Source organism: Malurus melanocephalus, unplaced genomic scaffold, assembly GCF_030028575.1.
Source record: "Malurus melanocephalus ecotype Western Australia unplaced genomic scaffold, MMel_1.1 scaffold_40, whole genome shotgun sequence".
NCBI lineage: Eukaryota > Metazoa > Chordata > Aves > Passeriformes > Maluridae > Malurus > Malurus melanocephalus.
Window position 1 is genome coordinate 379489 of NW_026623272.1, and position 22717 is coordinate 402205.

The 22717-nt window shown below is 44.8% G+C and overlaps 1 protein-coding gene across 2 annotated transcripts in view; it reads right to left on the reverse strand.

Annotated features, from left to right (window-relative positions):
- The window catches only part of GNAO1 (G protein subunit alpha o1), a 137927-nt gene extending 121558 nt beyond the window's left edge, over positions 1-16369 (reverse strand). For both annotated transcript variants that reach the window (XM_057364566.1, XM_057364565.1), the window contains exons 1-2: positions 15828-16369; positions 15703-15745 (exon numbers count right to left, since the gene is read on the reverse strand). In XM_057364566.1, coding sequence (XP_057220549.1) covers positions 15703-15745; positions 15828-15945 — 161 coding nt within the window. In that variant the 5' untranslated portion in view covers positions 15946-16369. The remainder of the gene's footprint in view (positions 1-15702; positions 15746-15827) is intronic.
- Between the last annotated feature and the right edge of the window lie 6348 nt (positions 16370-22717).

Genomic DNA, 22717 nt, shown 5'->3' on the forward strand with positions numbered 1-22717 from the left:
AAGCCTTGAGCAGGGCGTCAATGCTAGTTTGAATTTTCCTTCTCTTCTGTTTAATTGAATTTTCATTTGTATCTCCTCAGTTGTTTCCCCTCCAAGGCCTTTCTCTCCCTCTCTCCCCCCTTTTCTCCACTCATCCATACAGATCATACAAGCATTTCTGGCAAGCACCAGCTGCAGACACAACGAGTTCTTGGGCATCTTCTACTTTTAGAAAAGCACCAAGAGCCTAAATAACACCCGTGCTTGTTCTGTGAAGCTTRAAGTCTGCTTTTCAGAAAGATCAGTCTCTTTATTAACTCCACTGCCCTCTCTGAGACACRCGTAAGACATGGAGGGCTGCAGAGCTACGCAGTTGTCRCTGCAGAGGACAAAAAGCCATGTCTGGGTTTACAGTCTCTGTTTTGTTGGGTCAGTATAGCCAAACAGTAGCATTAAAAAGAGAGATTTCAAGATTTCTCCTCAATTTTCCCCAATACTGCCCCGAGCTCCCAGCAGGCCAGTGCTCCAGACACAGTCTAGCCATGACCTCTCCAATTCAGATTTGTTTGCCATCAGCATAATCTTTCTTTCAGCTTTGAGTCTACTTTATTAGACACAAATTCACCAGGAGGGATATGAGATGTAACCCCTGAAATCTCCCCCTTGAACTGATATCACTTCCACCAACCATTTCCCTTCATTGTGGGGACTGAACAATTTCTGTCTGTGGTTGAGGATGGTCTCTCTTCTACTGGAAATCTTCAGTACAGTAAAAGGAAAACCAGACCAACTTCTTCGTCTGAAGTGTGGTACAAAGGCTAGGAAAGATACAGTTTATCACAGAGATTCACCAATCATACTTACTCTTCCAACAGCTGATAGTGAGAAGAGCTCTTCTGTGCTGAGAAGTGATTAGGAGAAGCAATAGAAAATTTCAGACAAAATTATCAGGCCATTGGAGAAAGTTCTTTAATGTGAAATCTATCTGCAGTTGAGTGATGTACAGCTCATAAAACAATTCAAATACTGGTGTCTGTAAGTCATTTACAAATAAATCATGCAGAACACTGAGGAATATGTAAGCAAAAAGAATTCTGCATTAGGGCAGAATGGACAAAATGACCTTTCCATGATCTACTCCATCACTCACTAGTATAATTTCTGCTTGTAATTCATTATTCTGAAGCTGTTTACCATTTTGTCTATGACAAGGGCAACTTCCATCAATCAGTTCTTGAATGTGGAATTCCTGGCTCATTATTAGAGGAAACCGAGATTCTCATYTGAATATTCACCTTTCTTGCTCTTGTACACGGTACTTGATCCATCAGTGAAAAGCTGACATAGTCTTTGGCACTGATGCTCTGTCAATCTGACATAACCTGAGAGATATTCAGGGTATGTTGTGCTACTAAGTGAAAGACTACAGCACTTCAGTCATTAATAATTAAGTATGAGTCTGCAATTGGATATAAGATCTGCTTCTGTTCCTATGTAGGTTTGCATTTATTTTTACACTCATCACACTGCTGTTGGGTACCCTACTGCAGGAACTTTGGGCAAATGGTTCAGAGTCTCTCCACTTACAGTAAGGACCACTACTCACAATAATATATATTAAGGAGGTCTTCTAGGAGAGAAAAAAWCAGAGATTAGAGAAAGCTTGCTTGTAACTGAAGTTGAATTGAAAGAGTTTCTCTCGTTTTCCCCTGTATTTTGATGTTGGTTATGGAAGGATGTATTTTAAAAAGGAAAAGCACATGTACCATTATGTCTTTTAGCTTGTAGAGTTTTGGGTCCTGCTCCTGCAGCCTCATTTAGGAAGTTAGTCTTAGAGTTTTACCATGAAAAGAGAGCTTCCTAGGATCTCTCAGCAATATCTTGTGGTCACATCCTACGCTGTGAATGGGGCATTGCCATTTCTGCCGCCAGCTTTTGCCCTTCTGAACAGCTCTGACAGCTGTGATCCACTTGCTCTGGCACCTGCTTTGAGCAAGGTGTCCRTAAAGGTGTCAGTGTCCAGTCCATCAATTGCTGTATCAAGCTGTTGTCAGTTTTCTGGATGACTGCTTAGCAAACAACCTTGCTTTACTATCCAAAKCCTGAACTTGATCATGATTCCTTGTTTGACTTCTGCTTTAAAAGATCAAGCTCTGTCTCTTTCTGCAAAGAGGAAACACAAAACTTAGAGAGGAAAGGGATAGGGCAGGTTCCTTCTGGAGTTTTTGAGAAGCTATAAATATGACAATATCTTTCACAAGAAAGACTTTCTAGCCTGTTTTTTCTAGCACTAAAGGTGTCCTAATGAAGCTGTGAAATGGTGGGCCCTTTTGAGGMTGAGGGAGCACTGGGATAGCTCACTGTCTGAATGGGAGATGGGTAAAGATGTGATTCCGTATTTCCTTTTAAGAAGCAGCAGTGACCTATGCAAACCACCTTGAGCACTATGGTTAGGGTGACCACATCAATGATGGACTTTTCATGCAGGCTTCAAAATTTGCTCCCAATGAAATGGAATTTGAAAATGCTGTTGAGCACTCATGTAATCGGGATTCTGTAGTATTTTGGCAACCCGAGAAGGAAAGTTATAAATGACAAAGACTGTGTCTAAATAAAAGAGAGAAGTCTCCAAAGCCCAGGACGACTAAAGCTTGTTACAAAACCAGAGAGATCATTCTAGTGTGAAGCAAACCTGAGCTTTGCATTAAAAATGTAAATGTGATTGAAATAGCATAACCAGATTAAATGGATTTGACCTCTACAAGCATGAAAGATGGTCTAAATACACTGAAACAGCAACAAATGGCTGCMCTTTTCCTTTCACTGTTATGCATCACAGGAAATGTATTTAAAACAACACAGAAATTTCAAGCCAGTGAGAGATTTGCATTTCTTTTATAAGATATCATAGGAGAAAATAAGGATGGTTTGGGAAAACAACAACCATCATTGAAACGCCTAAAGGTATAGAAGGACTTAGAAAGTACTTTTCAATCTYTGAATGTGACTGATTCACCCTCAAAAAATAAGCCCTAACACATAGAACTAGCCATGAGTGACTGAATCTTTCAATACAATCTCACATCTCAGCCTTCAGTACATTGCTGCCTTAAGGGAGCATTTGACAGACATTTCTTTCTGAGTTTTTGGGATTTTTTTTTTAGTTATATTAACCCATATCAGTGCCACAGACTGGTTCACTGCACTGCCAYACATCACCTACAAGTGCCACCATACCACCATAGCTGAGTAGTGACAGACACAGGCGACTTAAAATTACACCACCAACAAAATGAGATGTTGGTSAAACCCCATCTTRGAATTTYGGAAGGCTGYATGTAAAATTCTTTATGGAATAAAKYCAAGAAGACAACAGTCAGAAACAAAGAAACAAACCTAAGTGGTGTGAAGGGGAATTATAAMCAATAATCAAACAGTCCCAGCTAAGCCTGGCTTTTATGCACTCTCAGGGAAAGCTCTGGTAGTGCTGTGCAACACTGTCCCTCTGCTTTCCAATTAGAGAGGTAGTTCTTTAGTCAACATTAACATTAGGAACATTGACTAAGGAGACTAATTTGGATTTTCTGATCACAGAATCCTGGAATAACTTGGGATAGAGGCCCCTGTCCAAAGCAGAGCTACCATCTCATGTGGGCCAGGTTGCACAAGTCCTTGTCCTGTTGAGTTTTGAAAATCTTCAGGACTCTCCCCTTCCCTGGGTCTAGTTCCATTTTTGCATCAACCTCCTCATTAAACATTTTTTCCTTATATTCCATCTTAATTTCCATAAAATGCTTGTCTGTTTCCTCTCACCCTTCCACTGTGTATCGCTAAGAAGTCTGGCTTCACTTTATCTCTGACCCTCTTTGGGTGGCAGAAAGGAGCAGCAAGGTCTTCCTCACATTTCTCTTCTCCAGCTTCCTCAGCCCCCTCCCTACTCAACCTGCGTACCAGCTCCAAACACTTTAGTGGGCCCAGTTTATCAGTGTTTTAGCCCTTGATTTAGGAGATCCTAAATCAATCAGATGCTGCTTTGCGAGCACCAAGGGGGGGGGGGTGGGGGTGTGGAACAGGAAGATTTAGTTCCAGATGATTTCACACTACCTCATTTCTTGAAGTCATTAAATACATTTAAATGCTACAATTAAACCTTCTCTTCCTAAAACCAGACAGTGCTTTTTTCTTCTCCTTATTCAAGTAACATGGCAAAGAACTGTAACTGAAATAAATTTGAAAGCTGGTACCTAAGAGCTCCTGTGGCAAAAGTGAAATGCGTGTGGCATGAAAAAGCCCACAACACAAGAATCCTYTTTTTTCCCCTGATCTTTTACTTTTACAAAAGGCAAAGAAACAGAATAGTATTTGGACAATGTTAGATCCACAGAGTGACACTAAAACTGGGTGGCAAACTGCACAAGCAAAGATAGATGATGTGGTCTTCAGCAAAGCTTAGGTGTTAACCCAGTTCTGTTCAAGCCCGTTGATGTTGATGTGCACAGTATTAGAAAACTCAGTTATTCTGGGAATTCATGGGGTCTGAGCATGAATGAAACATGAGCTACCTCCAACACTGGGACTTAACCACACAGAGATGAGTAGCAGCTCTAATCTGGAGGCYCTGTAAGTCCTGTGGCCTCACTGCAGCAGTGCTGAGCTGTACAGTTGTCACACAGCTGCAGGGCTGCTGAAAGCTGACAGCAGAGAGTTAAGCACACAGTAAGTCTTCAGGAGGATCCAGACAATCGTTCTGCTGAAWGAGGAGGATTCTCCTGGAGACCAGACCAAGCAGGATGTGTCTGAGAGCTTCAGACAGGCTCTGCTCTGCACTGGTGTGTACCCAAGTCAGTGAGGAAGCCACTAAAAATGCTATGATCTTGGCTATTTTAAAAATCTCAGTATATTTATCCAGTCACTTTAGAATTTAAATGCACCACTTTGGTTTGTATCATTGTTCTGGATATTCTGCAAGATTTTTTCCCTATTTTTTACTGGAAACTCCAAAAACCTATTTCAAAGACTATAAAKGAGTACTGAAAAAAATCAGAATTTAAATTTAATCCTGTATATCTGTTTATGCCAGAAGACCTCACCTCTTCGTTTGATCATAGATGGGGAAATTAGTACCATTTGATCTCACTGATCAGAACTAGAAGTACCAGTGTAATAATTCAATTTCCATGCTCTGTCATGTAGGAAAAGATTAGTAATTTGTTCAGCTAAATCTGAATTTAAAATAGACTTCTTGAAGGTATCAGCAAACAGAAGTAGTAGATAAATAGCAACTTAGATAAATAGAGGCTAGATTCTGAATTATTAATTGAACCATCCTAAAATTCCTAATTACTAATTTTTTACCGTTTATGGGCTCTCTTAGTGTTTCTATCTTCTATACTTTTTGTTGTTGTTGAATGCTTTTAATAATTAGCTATGGTGAAAGACATTGAACAGACATCAATATCACCATAGAACATACCTCAGCACCTGGATTCCCCAGTGCCAACACTGGCCTTCCTCTCTCTCCTGCACATCTCACTCACTGCAGAGCTAAGATCTGGCTGGTCCCAGGGCAATTCTCATTAAGCACAGGGTTGCTGCCAGGACAAGAGWCTTGAGGGCCCTTCCTCTTTTCTAAAGTGACCCTGATGCCATCAGTCAGTGCTGGAGAAATGCCAACCCTGGAGCTGGGATTTGGCACAGCACTCTACCGGTGTTTCACAAGGGCTCAGGGCATGCAGAGAGATGCAGATAACAAACCATGACCATCAGCTCATGTATCTAACCATTTAAACATCTTAAATGCCCGCATTGACTAGCATCAGGTTTCCTGCTGAAGAACTGGCTGGACAGAAACCAACAGCAACAAGTTGATACAGCACTGTGCCTTTTCTTCCTGAGCTGTAAAAGCAGAAGGATATAAATTTATTGTGCAGCTAAATTGAGGAAAACAAGGGCATGCTGCTAGGAGCTTTCTGCTTTATTAAGTAAACATCTTCTCATTCATGTGGAAAATTTTTTCCAATTTGGCTAAATAATTAATCACCAAAGAGTGACTGGCGATTAATGAACACTATGATGACTTTTTGAGGTGTATGTTCATCACGGCAATTTTCTTTCATCCCAACAATGACTTGTGCTGGTGTTACTGATGAAATATGATGATAAAATTTCTGCAGTGTCTTGGGGGGGGATGACACATATTCCAATGATAAAAATCTGCCCATTTTAGAACTTACAGGAGATGAGATGGGATCCCCACCTAACCTTGGGAATGAGTATCTACTGCYTGGGCATGAGTGCACCAGCCTGCCAACGAGTGACTGATTTCTTATTCTCCCASCGGCCTTGTAGTAAGAGCTCTCTTTGGCCAGTGGAAAGAGCTGCAGCAAGCTAAACCACCCTGTAACTATCCCTGCTGGAACACCCTTTTACACTGCTTATAGATGTAAAAAGGCTGTGAGTAAATAAGAAAATATTCCCAAAATATATAGAATCAAATACTCAGTTCTGCACTACTTAAGAAGCCAAGCTGATTGTGTTACATCTAAAACTCATTATGAGAATGGTATTTCCCTCCTGTGGATGAATCTGAGCAGCAACCTTCATGCTGTGGAGGAACCATGTGCCCTGCCATGACAACCATTGAGAAGCACAGGAGAGGATGACAAACTCATGTAGCCTTCACTATTGCAGTCTCAAATTAGGGCATGCAGATCCACATTGTGGTGCCCTGGAAGTGATTTGAAGATCTCACCATGAATTTTGGAGAGACCCAGAGCTGGTATGCACCAGTTCCACACAAAATTCCTCCAGAAATATAMACATGGGACTATTTAATTGAGACATCAAAATGAGATACTCAACCACCTTTACTGCAAAGGCAGGATCTGGATTATAGCAAGATCCAGCTGTAATAAATAAGGAGCGCTGTACTGGCAGTGAGGAAACATCTATACATCATTGTGAGGTAGTGCACAATGATGTAGAGAAATCCAACAATCCATTGTGAGGTAGTGCACAATGATGTAGAGAAATCCAACTATAAAACTTCTCATTTGTTACCAAGATAATTCTGCTTAACATCCATTTTGTGCACTCAGCCTTTCCTATGCACTTTTACTTAGTGCTTTAAAACTGGAACTACTAACTCCAATCAGCTCTAAGAAGAAAAGGATAAACCACCAAATTCTGGTGGTATTATAGGAAGTAGTATACATTTTTATCATTTAAGTGATATTTTCCTCAACAGAGGATCATTCTCATCTCATTCCCTTCTGTAATGATTCTCAGCTGAAGTAGAAACACTCCAAGTCTTGTACCAGACTGTTATGGTGTGTACAAGCTGTTGTTGATTATGCTCTTGTAGACAAGAGCATTTAATACAAGTCTGAAGTTGCTGGAATCTCGAAGCATGTTGAGTCACTGCTCTGTGTTTCAGACTGTTTTAAGTACTTGGGGGTAACATTTCAGAGGAGGTACTTGCAAAGAACTGAAACATCCATTGTCAGACTCCCTGCCAAAGTGTAAGACTGTAGTGATGAGGTCTTTAAAAAGGATATTTTCTCTTGGACAAGTGAAAGGCTGCTGAGCCACTCAACTGAAGACACTCCTCATGGCCTCCCAATGGAAACATGGATCTCCCCATTCCTACACTAAGTAGTCTGACACATGCAAAAGAGAAGAAAACGCCTTTCCTTGTTATCAAACCCTGTATTTCCTACCGGCATTGGATCTTGCTTCTGCTGAAACCTGCTCCAGATTTTCCTGGAACACCACAATCCTAAACAGTCAGTCAAGAGCTCTGGGCTTTGCCAGAGATCAGTGACTTACACTTCAAAGCAGTTACTAGGATTGGCATCTCTCAACCTTTTTCAAGAAACAACTCCTGCAACATGAACCAGCAGAATTTCTGTTGAAAGACTGCACAAGTTATCCTGTAACAAATAGAACAGATGATAAATTGTCTCTGGCTCCTGAGTACACGGGACCCCACAGATGGGGAGAGGAGGGTKATTAACAGCCATGGTCCAAACTCTTTACATTGCAGGAGGACTGACCCTGTGTTACCCATCCCTGTTGCCTCTCCCTCTAGCTCCTTTGTTTTAAGCTTACAGATTTTATACTCAGATAAAAGGTGTGCTGCTGAACTGAAATCATTTTTGGTGAYCAGGCAAAGCAGGACATGCCCAAGAATAAAACTAATTTCAGCTCTGCCAGTCCTTCCCTTTCAATGTCAAAAACTTTATCGATTAGCAATTTGAAAACAGGCGTGATGACAGTTTACTACACAGTTTCCTGGGCTGCCTTCTGAGAGCACTCTTCAGTTCTTTCTCTTTCTCAGTGAAAGCTTGGGAGGGTAAGCATTTTTATTGGTAAGTTAAGAAATGCCTCCATCAAGAGTTTTCTTCTAATATCGCAGTAAGCAGTCAATGATAGAGTTTTGGATTAAAACACTTTTTTCTCCTCTTTGCTCAGCACTAGAAGACCATTAGTTCCTTTGCTTTGTGTTACTCAGTAAGATTTTTCATCCTTTTGCATTTTCTGATTTTAGACAGATTCCTAAGAGCATCTTATAAGCGGGACTGTAATCCTCCAACCTCCCCTACATCTGTCATTTGCCTGAATAGTCTTAAAAATAAAATGAGAATGATTCAATTAACAGTTTAGGAGGACTTTTACATTAGGCAGAGTATTTCCTAGCATTAGAAAAATCATGGCATAAATCATTAGTATTCCCTCCAAGAACAGAAGAAAAAAAAGTTAAGGTAGGAAAAATGGCCATAGGTTTAATGTGCCAATGCTTTCCAGATCTTTGTTTCCTGGATTTGGTTTTGTGAATGAAAYTTAGCAATATGCAGGATCCCACCAAGTGTCACACAAACATTTGAAATTCATCACATCTCATAAAACCTACAGATTGAACAGACATCATCTTCAGTGTAGGAAGAACTTGGCCCAAAGTCCAGTGAGCTCAAGGAGACCATTTGGGGTCAGTWGAATTCAAACTGATTTCAAATAAAGTAGGTTGCTGGTTTCAATATTGCCAATGCAGAAAAGGAATCRGGCTTCAAAAGTAACCAGTTGAGATATATTTGGTTTCCTCACCTTCATTTGGGATGTTCTTTATTTTGCTCCCAATTCTTGAGTCATCAGGCTAGAATAAGAACATTTATTTTTTACCTTTTCTCTGAAGTGAGGAGAGCTGGAAGTTTTCTTCCAAAAACAAAATAGATACCTAAGCAAAGACCACCTGAAAACAGCGCTGATCCAGTCATCATGACAGGTCAGGCTCTACAGGAGTAATTTCAGGCTCTACACAAACCCACATGTATCAGGATATTTGCAATAGCACCAGGAAAAGTGACTAGCCTCTTAAGCACCCTGGCCATCTGTATTTGAGGTTTTGGCAATTCCCACCTGCCAGAGSTCCTCTTTAAACAAACATAATAAATAAAGGACTAAATATTTTCCTTCTTTTGTGMAACATTCACTGATGTGTAAAGGGTGTAAGCACAAACTTCAGAGTGTAGAGGACAGGTCCTTCTGTGCACTGTGTACAGCTGCTGCCTCATCAGAAATGGTTTTTGCCTTTCTCCTGTTACCTGAACAGAGTTTGCAAAATTGAACTCTTGGACCATGAACTTGCATCAGGCTGCATATCGACCAACTTCAACSCTCTGTTGTGATTTTGCATCCTGCAGATCCAGGAGAAACCAAGGGAGCGTGATACTTGTGGAGGCAGGCTGTAACTCTGCAAGGKGACTGGAGCAAACTAGGTAATTGTGAGTCTGCCAGACGTTCCTGACTGCCTGGCTCTTACTCTCCAGCAACCTGCTCCTGCCTTGGCCATCAGTGAAGCACTCCTTCATTTCACTCTTTCTCTTCATCAGATCAAACAAAAGAGCCAACACAGTGCCTCTACCTCCATTATTTGTCTCTTGTTCATTCTTCACCCATTTTATGTTCCCTGTATTCCCCAGGTAAGCACCCTGAAGAATTCACATCAGATACGAACTTGTATCCAGACAAATGGGAAAGGACAAACTGAAGAGGAAAACCACAACGTTTTTTCATTTGTCATCTAATTCATTGTCAATCTAATGTCTCTTACAACTTCTGGGTTAGCCAAGCCATAAAACAAAACAGATCCATGGTTACATTTGTGCAGCAGATTTGTCTCTTTCTTCTGAGCTCATTAAAACAACTGCTTTCATCTCATTAGATTGCTAAAACATTTCCAACAGGACTAGATGTRTCATGTCAGAATATGACAGGCAAATTTCTTTTAAGGTTTTAAAACTGGGTTGGAAGAGGAGAAGCTATGCAGTTCACTGTTGTCACTGAAAGATATTTTTACTTTTATGAGTTCCTAAAACAAGAAACAAATTAAGAACTGTCAAGGAAAAAGAAAAAACACAAACCCAAAATGTATTCCATCTTGGTTCCTAATATTGTTACTGCTTTTCTATGAAATCTCGTTCAGTCTAATAACAAGAACCTTAACTATAAAAAAGGAACAATGGTTGTTAATGTTTTGGCATAACTAAAAATCCAAGAGGAAGGAAATAAATGCTGAAAGCATGATTACCCTTTGCAACTACAAGCCGAAATGAACAGCCTCACTTTCTTCTGTTCCCAGCTATTATTACTCCCTGGTTCAGGGGCCATCTCCTTGTGCTGTGCCACTGCACGGTGTGGAACATGGCACCCACAGCATCAAGGGATGCAAGAAAGCATCTGTAAAGGTCAGGAAAAAAGTTGTGAGGGGAGAGCCCTCTTCTACAGCACCCTCCACTGGGATGATCTCTGTTATACTGGCAGGAGACCCTGCCTTCCTCAGGGCAGTAACGCACTGTTCAGCCACCATCCCGATACCACAGAGCTGCCCCAGCAGACAGTTTGCTACTGGCCTCATTGCAGATTTCACTGCCAAAACAGCCCCACCAGAGCTGTCTCCCTRTTGGGGTCTATGTGCCACATGCACGGTGCCAAATCCACACCTAGGCAGAGTGCACTGGGGCAGGTCTGGGAGAATGACACAATTTCATGAGGAAGGCTGCATTCTTTCCCCTGCTTATTGAAAACCAGTTAAAATACTGCCCAGGTGCAGCCTGTCRCTGCCCTACTTTGGGCCTTAAGTCACTGAAATCCTGGAAAACAGAGCAGGAGACAAGTAAGGACGAGGATGGCTCGGCCTGACCTGGTGCTCTAGTGAGGTTTGTGCCTCTGGGTTGCCAGCTCACACCACAATCAGTTCCCAGACAGAAGCAGAGCCGAGTGGGGCTCTGCACTCAGTGCCACAGGGCAGAAGAGCTGTGCTGAGGAGTGGGACAGACCATGAAGACACAGTTTGCAGTTCTGTCCCTGGGAAGATGCCGCAGAGGCAAAGCAACTGAGAGCTGTAAGCCCCTGTAGGGTGAAGTATTCCTGGGGAAAGGGGCCGCAAGTGTGAAATCACTATGGATTTGAGACATAGACATGAAGCAAAGAGCACTCAAGTGGGTGTTCACAACACATCATTTCATTTCAATGGCATTTGGCATCAAATTGCTGTAAAACCAGTGGGCGGGGACTGCCTCTCACTGAAGAAGTTCATTAGATTATAAGTAATTTGGTTACACAGAGAGCAAGYAGAACCTGGGGCTGTTTTGAGGGGCTTTTTGAAAAAGGTCAGAACAATGTATCAGCCGGCTGTTGGGACTGATGGCTGTTGGGGAGAAGATAGTAGATATTTCAAGATACTGTACACTAGTGTATTTTTCTCCTGATTGTATATTTCCATCATTCTCATACTTAACATAAAAATATTTTGCAAAAACTGGCACAGCAGAGAAACCTATCAACTGAGTTACTGCCAGCACTGCTGCTGAAGTGACACACAGCTGCTCTGGAGGACCTGCAGGGCTGGAAGCTCCGGCATCTTGTGAAAGGGAGCTGGATCCAGCTCTCTGCRCCCAGCTCAGCAGGGGACAGAAGCTGATGCTTCTGCAAAGGCAAAACCCAAAACCAAATYGCAAGCACCGAGATTTTTCCTGAGGGCAGGTTAAGCCATGTCTCCTCCGGAATACCATACCTATCACTAACTCCTCTTTTGGGAAGGTGAAATATTGCCCTGGCTCACCATCCAGAACAGTGGCTGCTGAGTAGGTGGCAGGACCTTGTTTTTGAAGCCGTGCCAGCTAACTCAGCCTTTCTGCATAAGCATGAATAAACACTGAATTCCCTGGAAGCCTCGTGCTGATGGCAGCGGATGGTGTCCCCACCCGAGCAGTCCAACCCTGCTCACCACTGGACCGTTGCATGGATTTAAGTGTCCTGCTAAGCAGCAAGAGACGGAGATATGCTCYGTGTCCTGCAGGCTGGGGCTTTTGATGAACAAGCAGATTCACTACTGTTTTATTCCCCACAAAAATATCCTAGAATAACATCAGTCATGATTCCTTGCTACAATCCAGGTATGCCAGAAAAGAAGATTATACATTAAAAATTCTGTATGTGSTAGACATTTATCTGAATATATAAGATCTAAAAAATGTTAACTTTCTGAATTTGCTGAGATAGGGTGGTGCGAGTGGGAGATGGTTTTCTCTTGTCTGGTAACTTTCACCTTCTAGCTTGGATTTTAAAGGAAAGCCCTTGATTTGCTTAGTTACTGATGGTTTTTAGATTAAGCTGAATGAAAATAGAATCTGGTCACAGCCTRATTCTGAATGCTGTGGTACACTCTGGAGTCTCATTGGCTTGCATGGCACAACCATGCCATTCAAGACTGTTCCTCTGACTAGCCTGGCTCTAATCCTTCATTTTGAGGCATGGGTGAAAGTATCTGGACTGCATGGTTGTGAAAAATACAGCAAATTTAATCAGCCAAGTTGGGGAGAGTCAAAGTGCAAGGGCTAAGGGTGCCAAAACAACCACGGGTGCTAAGAGAAGTGTCATTCCTAGCCCATGCTGCTGCTGTTTGAGATGCACATTCCAGACTCCAGTTCCACCTCTGTCATTCATCAGTACCTCTTTTTTTGCTCGATAACCCCCTGCTCACCAGTTAAAAGGTATCTCCAAATATTTCACTAATACAACCTGAATTAAATTTACAAATTCTTATCTCCATCCTGGCTACACTCTCAAATTACTGTAATTTCTCCTTCTTCTCCTGTTACCTAATATTTCAAGGATTAACCGGGCAGTGTGTAACCTCCTCTAGTCCTGTGTAACAATGTCTGCTGTCTGTTCCTTTGTCTTAACATTCTCTAATGTGTCTATAGATTCCTGTGCTTGTTTTCAAGGCAATATCCAAGTGTGAAGCTGCTTTAGCCATTCATGAGGGTGAGATTTATTATCTAGAAGCACACCAATAATACAGTATTAAAAAAAAAAAGCAGTCTCTTTCATCAAAATCTAATGAACATGCGATTTAATCTTTATTAAGAATTCATTAGGTTCTCAGCAAGCCTGTCTAATGGAGCTTGACCAGGTGAAATGCTAATGCCTACATTATATTTAAATTAATTTTCAGCAATGTTAGTTTCCCCGCGTTGTTTCCTGCACATCGCTCTTGCCGGCGCCCGCGGCTGCGCGGCTCTCTCCAGATGCTGCTGCTGTGCTCATAGCAACACCGCTGTCCCCACCCCAGCCTCYGCACACTTCACTGGAGTTTCCACACTCACAGATGCCTCCCAGTTTCCAACAYTATAAACCTTTCCACCATAGCAGCCTCCTTGATGTTTTCATATCAGGTACAAAGCTGCAAGCCTAGCATGCCTTTGAGTCTTTTTAGTGCAATGTGTATGTATAYACACACATACACACATACATGCAAAACCGGGTATTTTTCAGTCCTCAATATACCAATCCAGTCCAGCAAACAGGTTATTATCTTGATSTGATTTGCTTCAAAAAACAAGAGCTCTGCTCTTTGGAAAACAAGAGTGATTGTACACTAATTGTGTAGTCAGTGTGGTCTCCACCTTCCCTCCTGCCTATGGGCTCTATGTGCGCACTCTGCTATTGTGGTACCTACTGCCTCTCCCTTCAAAACCCRTCACCCGCCATTCCAGCATGCTTCTGCAGAAGCAATTCCTAGAGATTAAATAATTTATTGGTGTTCATCTGCAGTGACATGTCTCCTGATCCACCTTTTGCACATAAGCAAGAGCAAACCAAACCCACCCCATCCCAGCCCCAAATTAAACTGTGGGGGCGAAAGGGGAGGAAAGCCCCCTTTCAATCAGTGAAAGGGGATGCTCAGACACTCTACAGAAGGAGGATACACAAACATCAATGGAGAAAGCTGCGGACAYTGCTGGCAACTGGAGGCGACTCTCCTTGCAGTGAGACCTCCCAGCCCCGCAGCGCCTTGGGAAAAGCACTGCCTCAGGCGGGGATGATGGTTTCATTGAACCCCCGAGGGGTGGACACCGTGGCCACAGAGTTGATACAGAAATATCCGGGTCACCCACAAAGCCACCCTACCTGGAGGGGAGGTGGGCTGTAGGCCCAGAGCTAGCCCCGTGGTACATGCACATGCACACGCACATGCACACCCACATTCACACACACACACACACACACATACGCACACTCACACACAACCCGGGGCGGCTACGGGTGCTCAGGGCAGCAGCTTGCGAGGGGTGCGGATCCCTTCGGCGATTCCCGAGCGCGGCGCGGCCGCCGCCGGGAGGAGCCGCGCGGTGCCGGAGGGGCCCCGCTGCCACCGGTTCGAGCCCCCGCCGGGCGCTGTCCAGCGCCAAGCGCCTGAACGCCGCGCCGGGACCCGCCCGTCGGCCCCGGATCCCCGTGCCGGGACCCGCACCCCGCTCCCCGCGTCCATCCACACCCATCCCTAAGCCTCTTCCCCACGCCAAGCAACCCCGGTCCCCGGGGGGCCCCTCCCAGCCACGGATCCCTCTGCAACCACCAGCATCGCAAAGCGGAAACCGCTCCCAGCTGAAAGCCAGACCCTGAACCAGCGCCCAGCCTCGTTCCGTGATGGCGCCCGCCTCCAACCAGCCCGTCATGTTTGTAGGGGTGGGAGGACGGGGTATTTCATTGTATTGTAATTTAAAAAAAAAAGGGTGGGGGGAGAACAGTCGCACCACGGGTGTACCTCCACCCCTATTAGCTTTCCCTGCACCTGCTTTCCTACGGGGTGCATTTATATCAGCCCCGGGGATGCCTGGAAGAGACCGTGCGGTGGGGCTTTTCACTGCCGTTTATTGCACAGTTACATCTAATTAAACACAGGAAGARGGTGTGGGAAGCCCTAGCGAGGAGCAGCACCGTGTACCATCGGGAGCAGAGCGGGAGAGGTTTGAATGAGATGAGTGGCCAAGCTCGTCGTTCATTAATTAAAAGAAGAAGGTAAAAGCTCAATAAAAGGGGCTTTCAGTGATAGAGAGCCTTGGTTTAAATCCGCAGAGCCGGCAGATAACACCCCGACATTAAGCTTAACTGACAGCGGTTCGCTTCACGGGGACATCTGCGCGGAGGGGGAAGGTGGGCTGCCGGCCTCCCACCACCGCCGCCGGGGGCGAGGCCGCGGGGCGCCGCTTCAGCACCAGCGGGCCCTGGACAGCGCCGGGAGCGGCGGCGGCCCCGCCGCGCTGTGCCTGCGCGGTCCCCTCAGGTAAACATGGCGCCCGCGGCCCTCGCTCACCTCCGCGAGCCCCCGCCCCGCTCTCCCGCCCCGCACCGCCGCTCACTCGCCCCCACCGCGGGACTTACTTCATTTGCTTCACGATGGTGCTTTTTCCCGACTCTCCGGCTCCTGTTGGAAGAGAGATGAGGTGGGRTAAGTGCGGGGGAAGAGGAGGAAGGGGGCAATGGGGGGGCGACCGGCGGGTTCTCACCGAGCAGTAGGAGTTTCACGTCTTTGGCCGCGCTGATCCCGTCCTCCTTCAGGTTCTTCTCGATGGCCTTGCTCCGCTCCAAGGCGGCTCTTTCCTCAGCACTCAGGGTACATCCCATGGCGGCGATGAAAATTTAAAAAAAAAAAAAAATTAAAAAAAAAAAAGGGGGGGAGGGGGGATGCAGCCCCCGCCGCCTCGGCTGGCTCCCGCGGGCAGAGAGGAGGAGGCGGCCGGGGGGCAATAAAAGAATTAAAGCAAATGGCCGTGAGGCTCCGGGTAGCGCAGCGCCTCCGCGGCGGGGCTCCCGGCTCCCTCCTGCCCCTCTCTCCCCGCGCCCGAGCGCTCAGTGCATCCAGCGGGGCTGCTGCGGGCACGGCGAGCTCTTCCCGGCCGGGAGGCGGAGGCGGAGGCGGGGGAGGAGGTGGAGGAGAAGGAGGAGGAAGCGGGTTGGCGGCGGGGGAGGGTCCGTCCCTCTCCCGTGCTCCCGGCTGTCGCTGTCCCCTCCTCGGCGGGCGGCGGCGGTGCCGAACAGAGGCGCGGGAGCGGCGGCGGGCGGGCGGAGGGAGGGAGGAGGGAGCGCGGGGGCGCGCCGGGATGCGCGCTCCCGCCGGCCTCGCCCGCGCCCGTGACGCGCGCGGCTCGCGCATGCTCGGGGCGGCTCCACCCGGCCCCGGGCCCGCTCCCGCTGCCCGCCCTGACCCGCTGAGATCGCGGCCCCGCTGCCCGTCCCCTCACCCCGCTGCCCGTCCCCTCACCCCGCTGCCCGTCCCCTCACCCCGCTGCCTTTCCCCGGACGGGTCTCGGGCTGCCCTTCCCGGTGACTCAGAGCTGGGGTCTGCCTTGATGGAGGGTCTAGAGAAGAAGCCATACGAGGAGCGGCTGAAGTAAGTTGGCTTGTTCAGCCTGGAGAAGAAACAGAGCTCATCGTGGGCTGCAGCTTCCTCAGGAGGGGCAGTGGAGAGGCAGCACCTGTTTCTGCTGTGACAGGACCCTAGGGAACGGCTGGAGCTGTGCTGAGCGGGAATTAAGTTGGATATTAGGAAAAGGTTCTTCGCCCAGAGCATGCTTGAGCACTGGTACAGGCTCCCCAGAGCAGCGATCAGAGCACCAAGCCTGACAGAGTTCAAGAAGCATTTCGACAAAGCTCTCAGGCATGGTATGACTCTCGGGGATGTCCTGTGCAGGTGTAAGAGTTGGACTCGATGGTCCTTGTGGGTCCGTTCCAATTCAGGACACTCCATGATYCTGTGGTTTGGCCCAGTGGTGCAGGGCTGAGCGCCCGAGTTATTGGGACAGAACAGCAGTGTGTGTGTGTGTGTGTGGGTGCTGGGCTCCCCACATGCCCTGAGGGTCCCCCACAGCTCCTGCACCCACACCCTGTGCCTGCCCCTGCCCTATAGTGCCGTGTTTGTGACCTGACCTGCCAGGACCCCTTTGGGAGCTACTCACAATGCAGGCACTTTGATCAACACTTGCAACGTGAATCGTTTACATGCTCGATGCAAAGCGTCAGGTTTCACCACCATGTTGGATTATGTTTTCCATCAGTGTAATTAACAGATGGTTTGAGTTTTTGTGTTGCAGTGCGGTCACAGACCTCACCAGATGACCTGCCTTCTTTTCATAACTGTTCCATGACATCTAACACTGATTTAAGAGCTCTAGTGATTTAAAATCCCACAATTTTCCTGGCAGGTTTTACCATTTCACAAGGTTTGAAAAGGGAAAAAAACAAATGTCAACAGGGAAAATAAAATAAATAGAACTTTGTTTAAAATGCTTTCCTACTATCCCAGACAAACCATAATACACTCAACTTTGATCCATAACATTGATTGATATGTGACAATCTAGCTATAAAAAGATTTAGAGAGGAAAGAAGGAAGTGTTGAGCACAGCGAGGTAAAATACATCAAAYTAAAATGAAGACAATCAAGGATTGCTACCTGATCTCTGGAAAGGACATCCACTATTTCAGCGAACAAGAAATCTACAAAGGGAGATTTGGTTGTTTGGAAGTAGTTGTGAATGCTGAGGCTGCTGATTTTGCCTCTTAAAAGCCACTCYACCTCTCTGCCAAAAAGCACAGGAGGCTTGACAGGAACATCCCTGTGCTTTGGGAAGGAAATGTTGATCCTTGCTGCACCRGGGCTGCCCCACAGGGGCTCGAGGAAGGAAGGGGGCTGCTGTTTGTGGTGTTGGGTGTGGGTAATCATGTGCTTACACAGTGCTGGTTTTCCACTTGGGATCTCTGATCACTGCCTCCTCTGTGACCACCTTACCTGCTGTCCTGAATTCACCAGTTTTCATATCCAGGACCCTTTCTTTAGGGCTAAAAATACTGTTTCTAGTAGCACTTAGAGTGCTTTAAGCATGAAGTCCCAGGCACKCTCCTTCCAGGTAGCCATCATCTCCTCCCAGTGCTGTTTCCCATCCCTTCTTCCTCACAGGACATGTTCTTCCCATTTTCCCTCCTCATYTCTGAAGTAAAAGGGAAAAACAGGACATGTGTTTAATAAGGTAAAGAGGGGGTATGAAAGAAGCAGGCAAAAGAAAGCAAAAGGTRASAGTGGATTCATTCARGGACCAGTAATATTGACCACACATYTGTGAACTAATAGATGCAATATATTTGAATTTTGGGTARTTTATTTCTGGAAGCTCAGGAGACTGAGATGGACAAGCAAGCCTRCAGCTTGAGTTCCGTGGGGAATAAATGGAGATGGGCGCGGTTATGGAGCAGTTCCTGCTCTTTCATATTCACACAAATCTCATGTGTAAAATCAATAGGATCAGAATTTCAATCAATAAGTTTCATTTCAATGGTTTTAGCCAGAGGGAATTACGAAAAGTGCCGTATAGGAAAAACACAATGAAGAAATCCAGAGGCAGTGTACTCATGAGATGGCTGCATTTTCTTCCTGTCTCCTCCAGCAGCTTGCCAGCCTTGGTCTCATATTGGGAAACTCTCCAAGGGTTTCACTAAGAGAATTAGTCTTTTTTATCAGCCTCTGGCTACTCGTTATCTCACAAATTTGTAGCCCAAGCCTCCTGCCATGGAGAAAATTATTTCTCTTTTTCTTGACCAGTGTGGAGTCTGCRCTCAGCCCTTTGTCCCATGAACATCCCCATTGCTACACAATAATCTACTCATTTCTTTCTTAAGGAAAAATCAGAAATTGGCAAGTCTTCTCCTTGCTCTCTCAGCTCTCAGAAAAATTCAGGGGAGCAGCTGTGAAATTGAGCCATTTCTGAGCCTTTTTCTTTTTCTTTTTTTTTTTTTTTTTTTTTTTTTTTTTTTTTTTTTTTTTTTTTTTTTTTTTTTTTTTTTTTTTTTTGCTGCTGCTCACTGAGCAGAGCTGGTGGAAATGTTTCTTTTGAAATTTTCTTAGAGGGAAATTTCATTTTTTTAAAAAATCTGCTTATTCATGGCAGATGAATTTCAAGAACCTGAAAGAAAAAAGGCTGCCTCCTCCACCAAACAAAATGCATTCCAGCCTACTTGGCTTTTGAGATAAATATGTTGGGTTTTGTTGCTGAAAAAGATGTTTCCCTTTTTCAGAAGCTGACAGAAGTCCTGTTTTAATAAAATGTGGTTGCTGGTAGTAACAACTTCAGATGAAAATAGGCTTCTTTTTTTCCCCCTTGTAAATAAGAGAACCTCTCCATTAAAGGTGAAGAGGATGAATTTTCTTTCTTGCTATTCCTGCAATTAAACTCTTTCATCAAGGTGCATGAAGATCATGCTTATTTCTGCCCAGGATCCTCTCTTCCAAACCTAAGAGTCAGCAGTGTATTTTAAGCAGAAGTCTTTATTCTCTTGTATCTGATCTGTGCCTCAGCAAAACCCRGCTTCTTTCTGCAATCAATTTTCAACCATTGTGCTAGAAAAGTTAATCTGATAGTCATTTCTTTAAGAAGTGAAGGATGGTAACAGAACTAATGGATGCCTTTGAAAAATTCTATGCCAAAATGATGTTGTGGGGTAGATTACAACTTTATGATTTCACATGTGTTGTCTTATCCTGGACAATTCCAGASTGGACTGCTGCCCTCCAGCAGACATCGCCATCCTGGGCTCTGCTACTCAGCTCAAGGCTTTGTAGAGTCTTCTGGCTTTCTTCCTAGAATCATTGAATAGTTTGGGGTGGAGGAGACATTTCAAAGCCATCTGGCCAACCCCTGCACACTGAGCAGGGAYAACTTCAACTAGRCTGTATTGCTCAGAGCCCTCCCCARCCTTGCCTTGAATATTTCCAGGAATGGAGCATTCACCACCTCTCTGGGAACCTGCAGTGTCTCACCTCCCTGAAAATCGAGCCTTTCTTCCTTATATCTAGTTCAAATTTACCCTCTTCTAGTGTAAAACCATTCCTCCTTATTGAAACAGATCTTACTGAAAAGTTTGTTCCCACAGCTTGCCAGGAGGTAGTAAAGAGGGGTGAGAAAACTATTCCATGAGTCTTGGGAAAGTCTCGTAGCTACCACGACACTCCCACCACCACAACTGAGGTTGCAATAGTATTGGAGGGAATACCACACTGGGTCCATCCCCGTAATTAGTTGATATTGTGGGATCAGAACATCCTCAGAGARCTGGTGGGTGGTATGAGGAGGGAGTGGGGCAAGCCCAGAATGATGTGACSGTAGGAGGAAAACTGCAAAGCTTTTCAGCTTGTTTTTCCCCTCCTACTTCAGGATTGTTCTGTCCAATCTATGATCTTATATTCCTTCAGTACAGTTTTAATGTACATTCTAATGGAACGGCCACCAATCCCATGGAGAGATAGTGATGCATTCTAGCAGATCTCACCATTAGGAAGTTTTCCCCGGATATTCAGCTTAATTTTTCATTCTTTAAATTGATGTCAATTACCCCCCAGCTAAACCTAGTTATGCAGTGGAAGACAGGTTTAAAATACTGCATGATCTCACTAAATTGGAGAAATGGACAGAAATCAATACAATGAGAGGCAATAAGAACACCCATAAAGGTTAAGTGGTTGATGGAGGAAGGATTAATGAAATGCACAGATACTAGGTTAAATTGCAAATGTCCTTACTTCATTCTTACTCACTCCATACCCCACAAATATGTTCTACTCCAGCAAATCAAATGAGGAAGCACCTTAGAATCTGACTAGTGATTTGGAGAAGTATAGATGAATATGAAGGGAAGGGAAGGTCTGGGGTGGATTTATTGTATGGGAAATTGGCTATAAAACAAGAATGAGACACCAAGAGYAAAATAAAAAGTAACTTGTCGATAAGAATATGACCTGCAGTATAATTGGTATCAAGAAGTAAGTTGGACAGCCTGATGAAGTCTAGAGAAATGCTGAAAAACCTACTTTGTGGTTAGTTTTTCATGACTGTCTGGGTGGACAATAACTACAGGACCTGGAAGTCACTGGCAGCTCCTGTCTTGGAATTGGGTGACCTTTTTGGGCTAGGGCTTATGGGGTTAACAYATTTGCATGGCAGAGAGATAAAACAGCTTGTCTTCAAAGCACTTGGAACTAACCTTAGAAAGTTTTCTGTTCAGGTCTGTCATGTCACAGAGAGGAGAACGGGATGTATTCTGGGGAAARTAGCAAATGCCAGAGAGAAGATCTGCAGGGGAAGCTGAGGAGAACTGCATGTACCAGGACTGGAGGAGGTCCCAGGGCTGGTTTGTCTACCAGTCCCAGAAGACAGCAGCTGAATGAAAGCACTGCTCAGTATTGTGGTTCAACGATTTCCTGAGGATCCACACCAGTTTCTGCACAATGAAGTTTCTTTAATATAAAYTAAAGGTTTCTACTACTTATTGTGAAAAGACATTTATTGTCTGGCCTGAAATAGGACATTACCTAAGTCAGCAGAGAGCCCCAAGTTATGGTTTCTCAAAGTGGGAAAGAACTTGTCAAAAACCCATAATGTGGTGTGAGTTTCTCTCTCTTTCCTGCAGTGACTTGCAACTCCCAGCTCTAAGGAGTCTTTGCAGTGTCAAWGTTTTCTGTTTTCTAGTGGTTCATGGACAGAGGACAGTTAAAAGGCTTGTAGRCCTACGAACAAAATCAGAAGCAAAATGAATAACTCTTGCTGCTGATCATTGAGAGGAAATCAGTACAGATTCCCTCATGGATATTTTCATTCATCCCATCCAATTTCTGCTTGTGTGGTAGTGTGGATATCCATACTTCGATGGCGATGGAAGGACCTAAAGAACAGAACTGAAAGTGGGGAAGAAGCCGACATCTATCCACTTTCCACAGTAAGAAATGTTTAATAGCATGGGTGATTCAGCAGGTGCACCAGTAACCTTGAGAAGCCACAAAACTGARGCTATGCAATGTTGTCCTTCAGGCAAGGGTGAAATGGTGCCAAAAATGAGACAGGGAAGATGACCTTGGCTTGGAGCTTAATGATGACAAGGATCTGTCAGCCCTTTACTATTCCTATTTCCACAACACCAAGGGTGATGATTTAGGAGGAATTAAATTATTCCAGCCACAATCCAGGAGTGCTGGTTCGAGGCAAAGTCTTGATTACTCTGTGTAGGAAAATCAGTCATTGCTTGGTCTTGGTGAAACTGAGCTTAACCTTCTGCAATAAGCATTCAAGCTCAGACATGCAACTGATTGCACACAAGAGTCATTTCATTCAGCTTCTGTCATCAGATGCAAGACTTGGACAATTTAAGCAGCTCCATTTACATCACTTCAGGAACATTCGTGTTTTTATATAAATGCTATCCAGAACCTTGCAGCTCTCATTCACACAAATAGTCCTGATGAGTGATCTTATTGAGGAATGCTAATTCAGTCCCTGAAAATATCAGAGTATACTTACAAGGTTCACAGCTCTCAGAAGCTAACTCCAAGTACAAATATACCATTAGCTACATA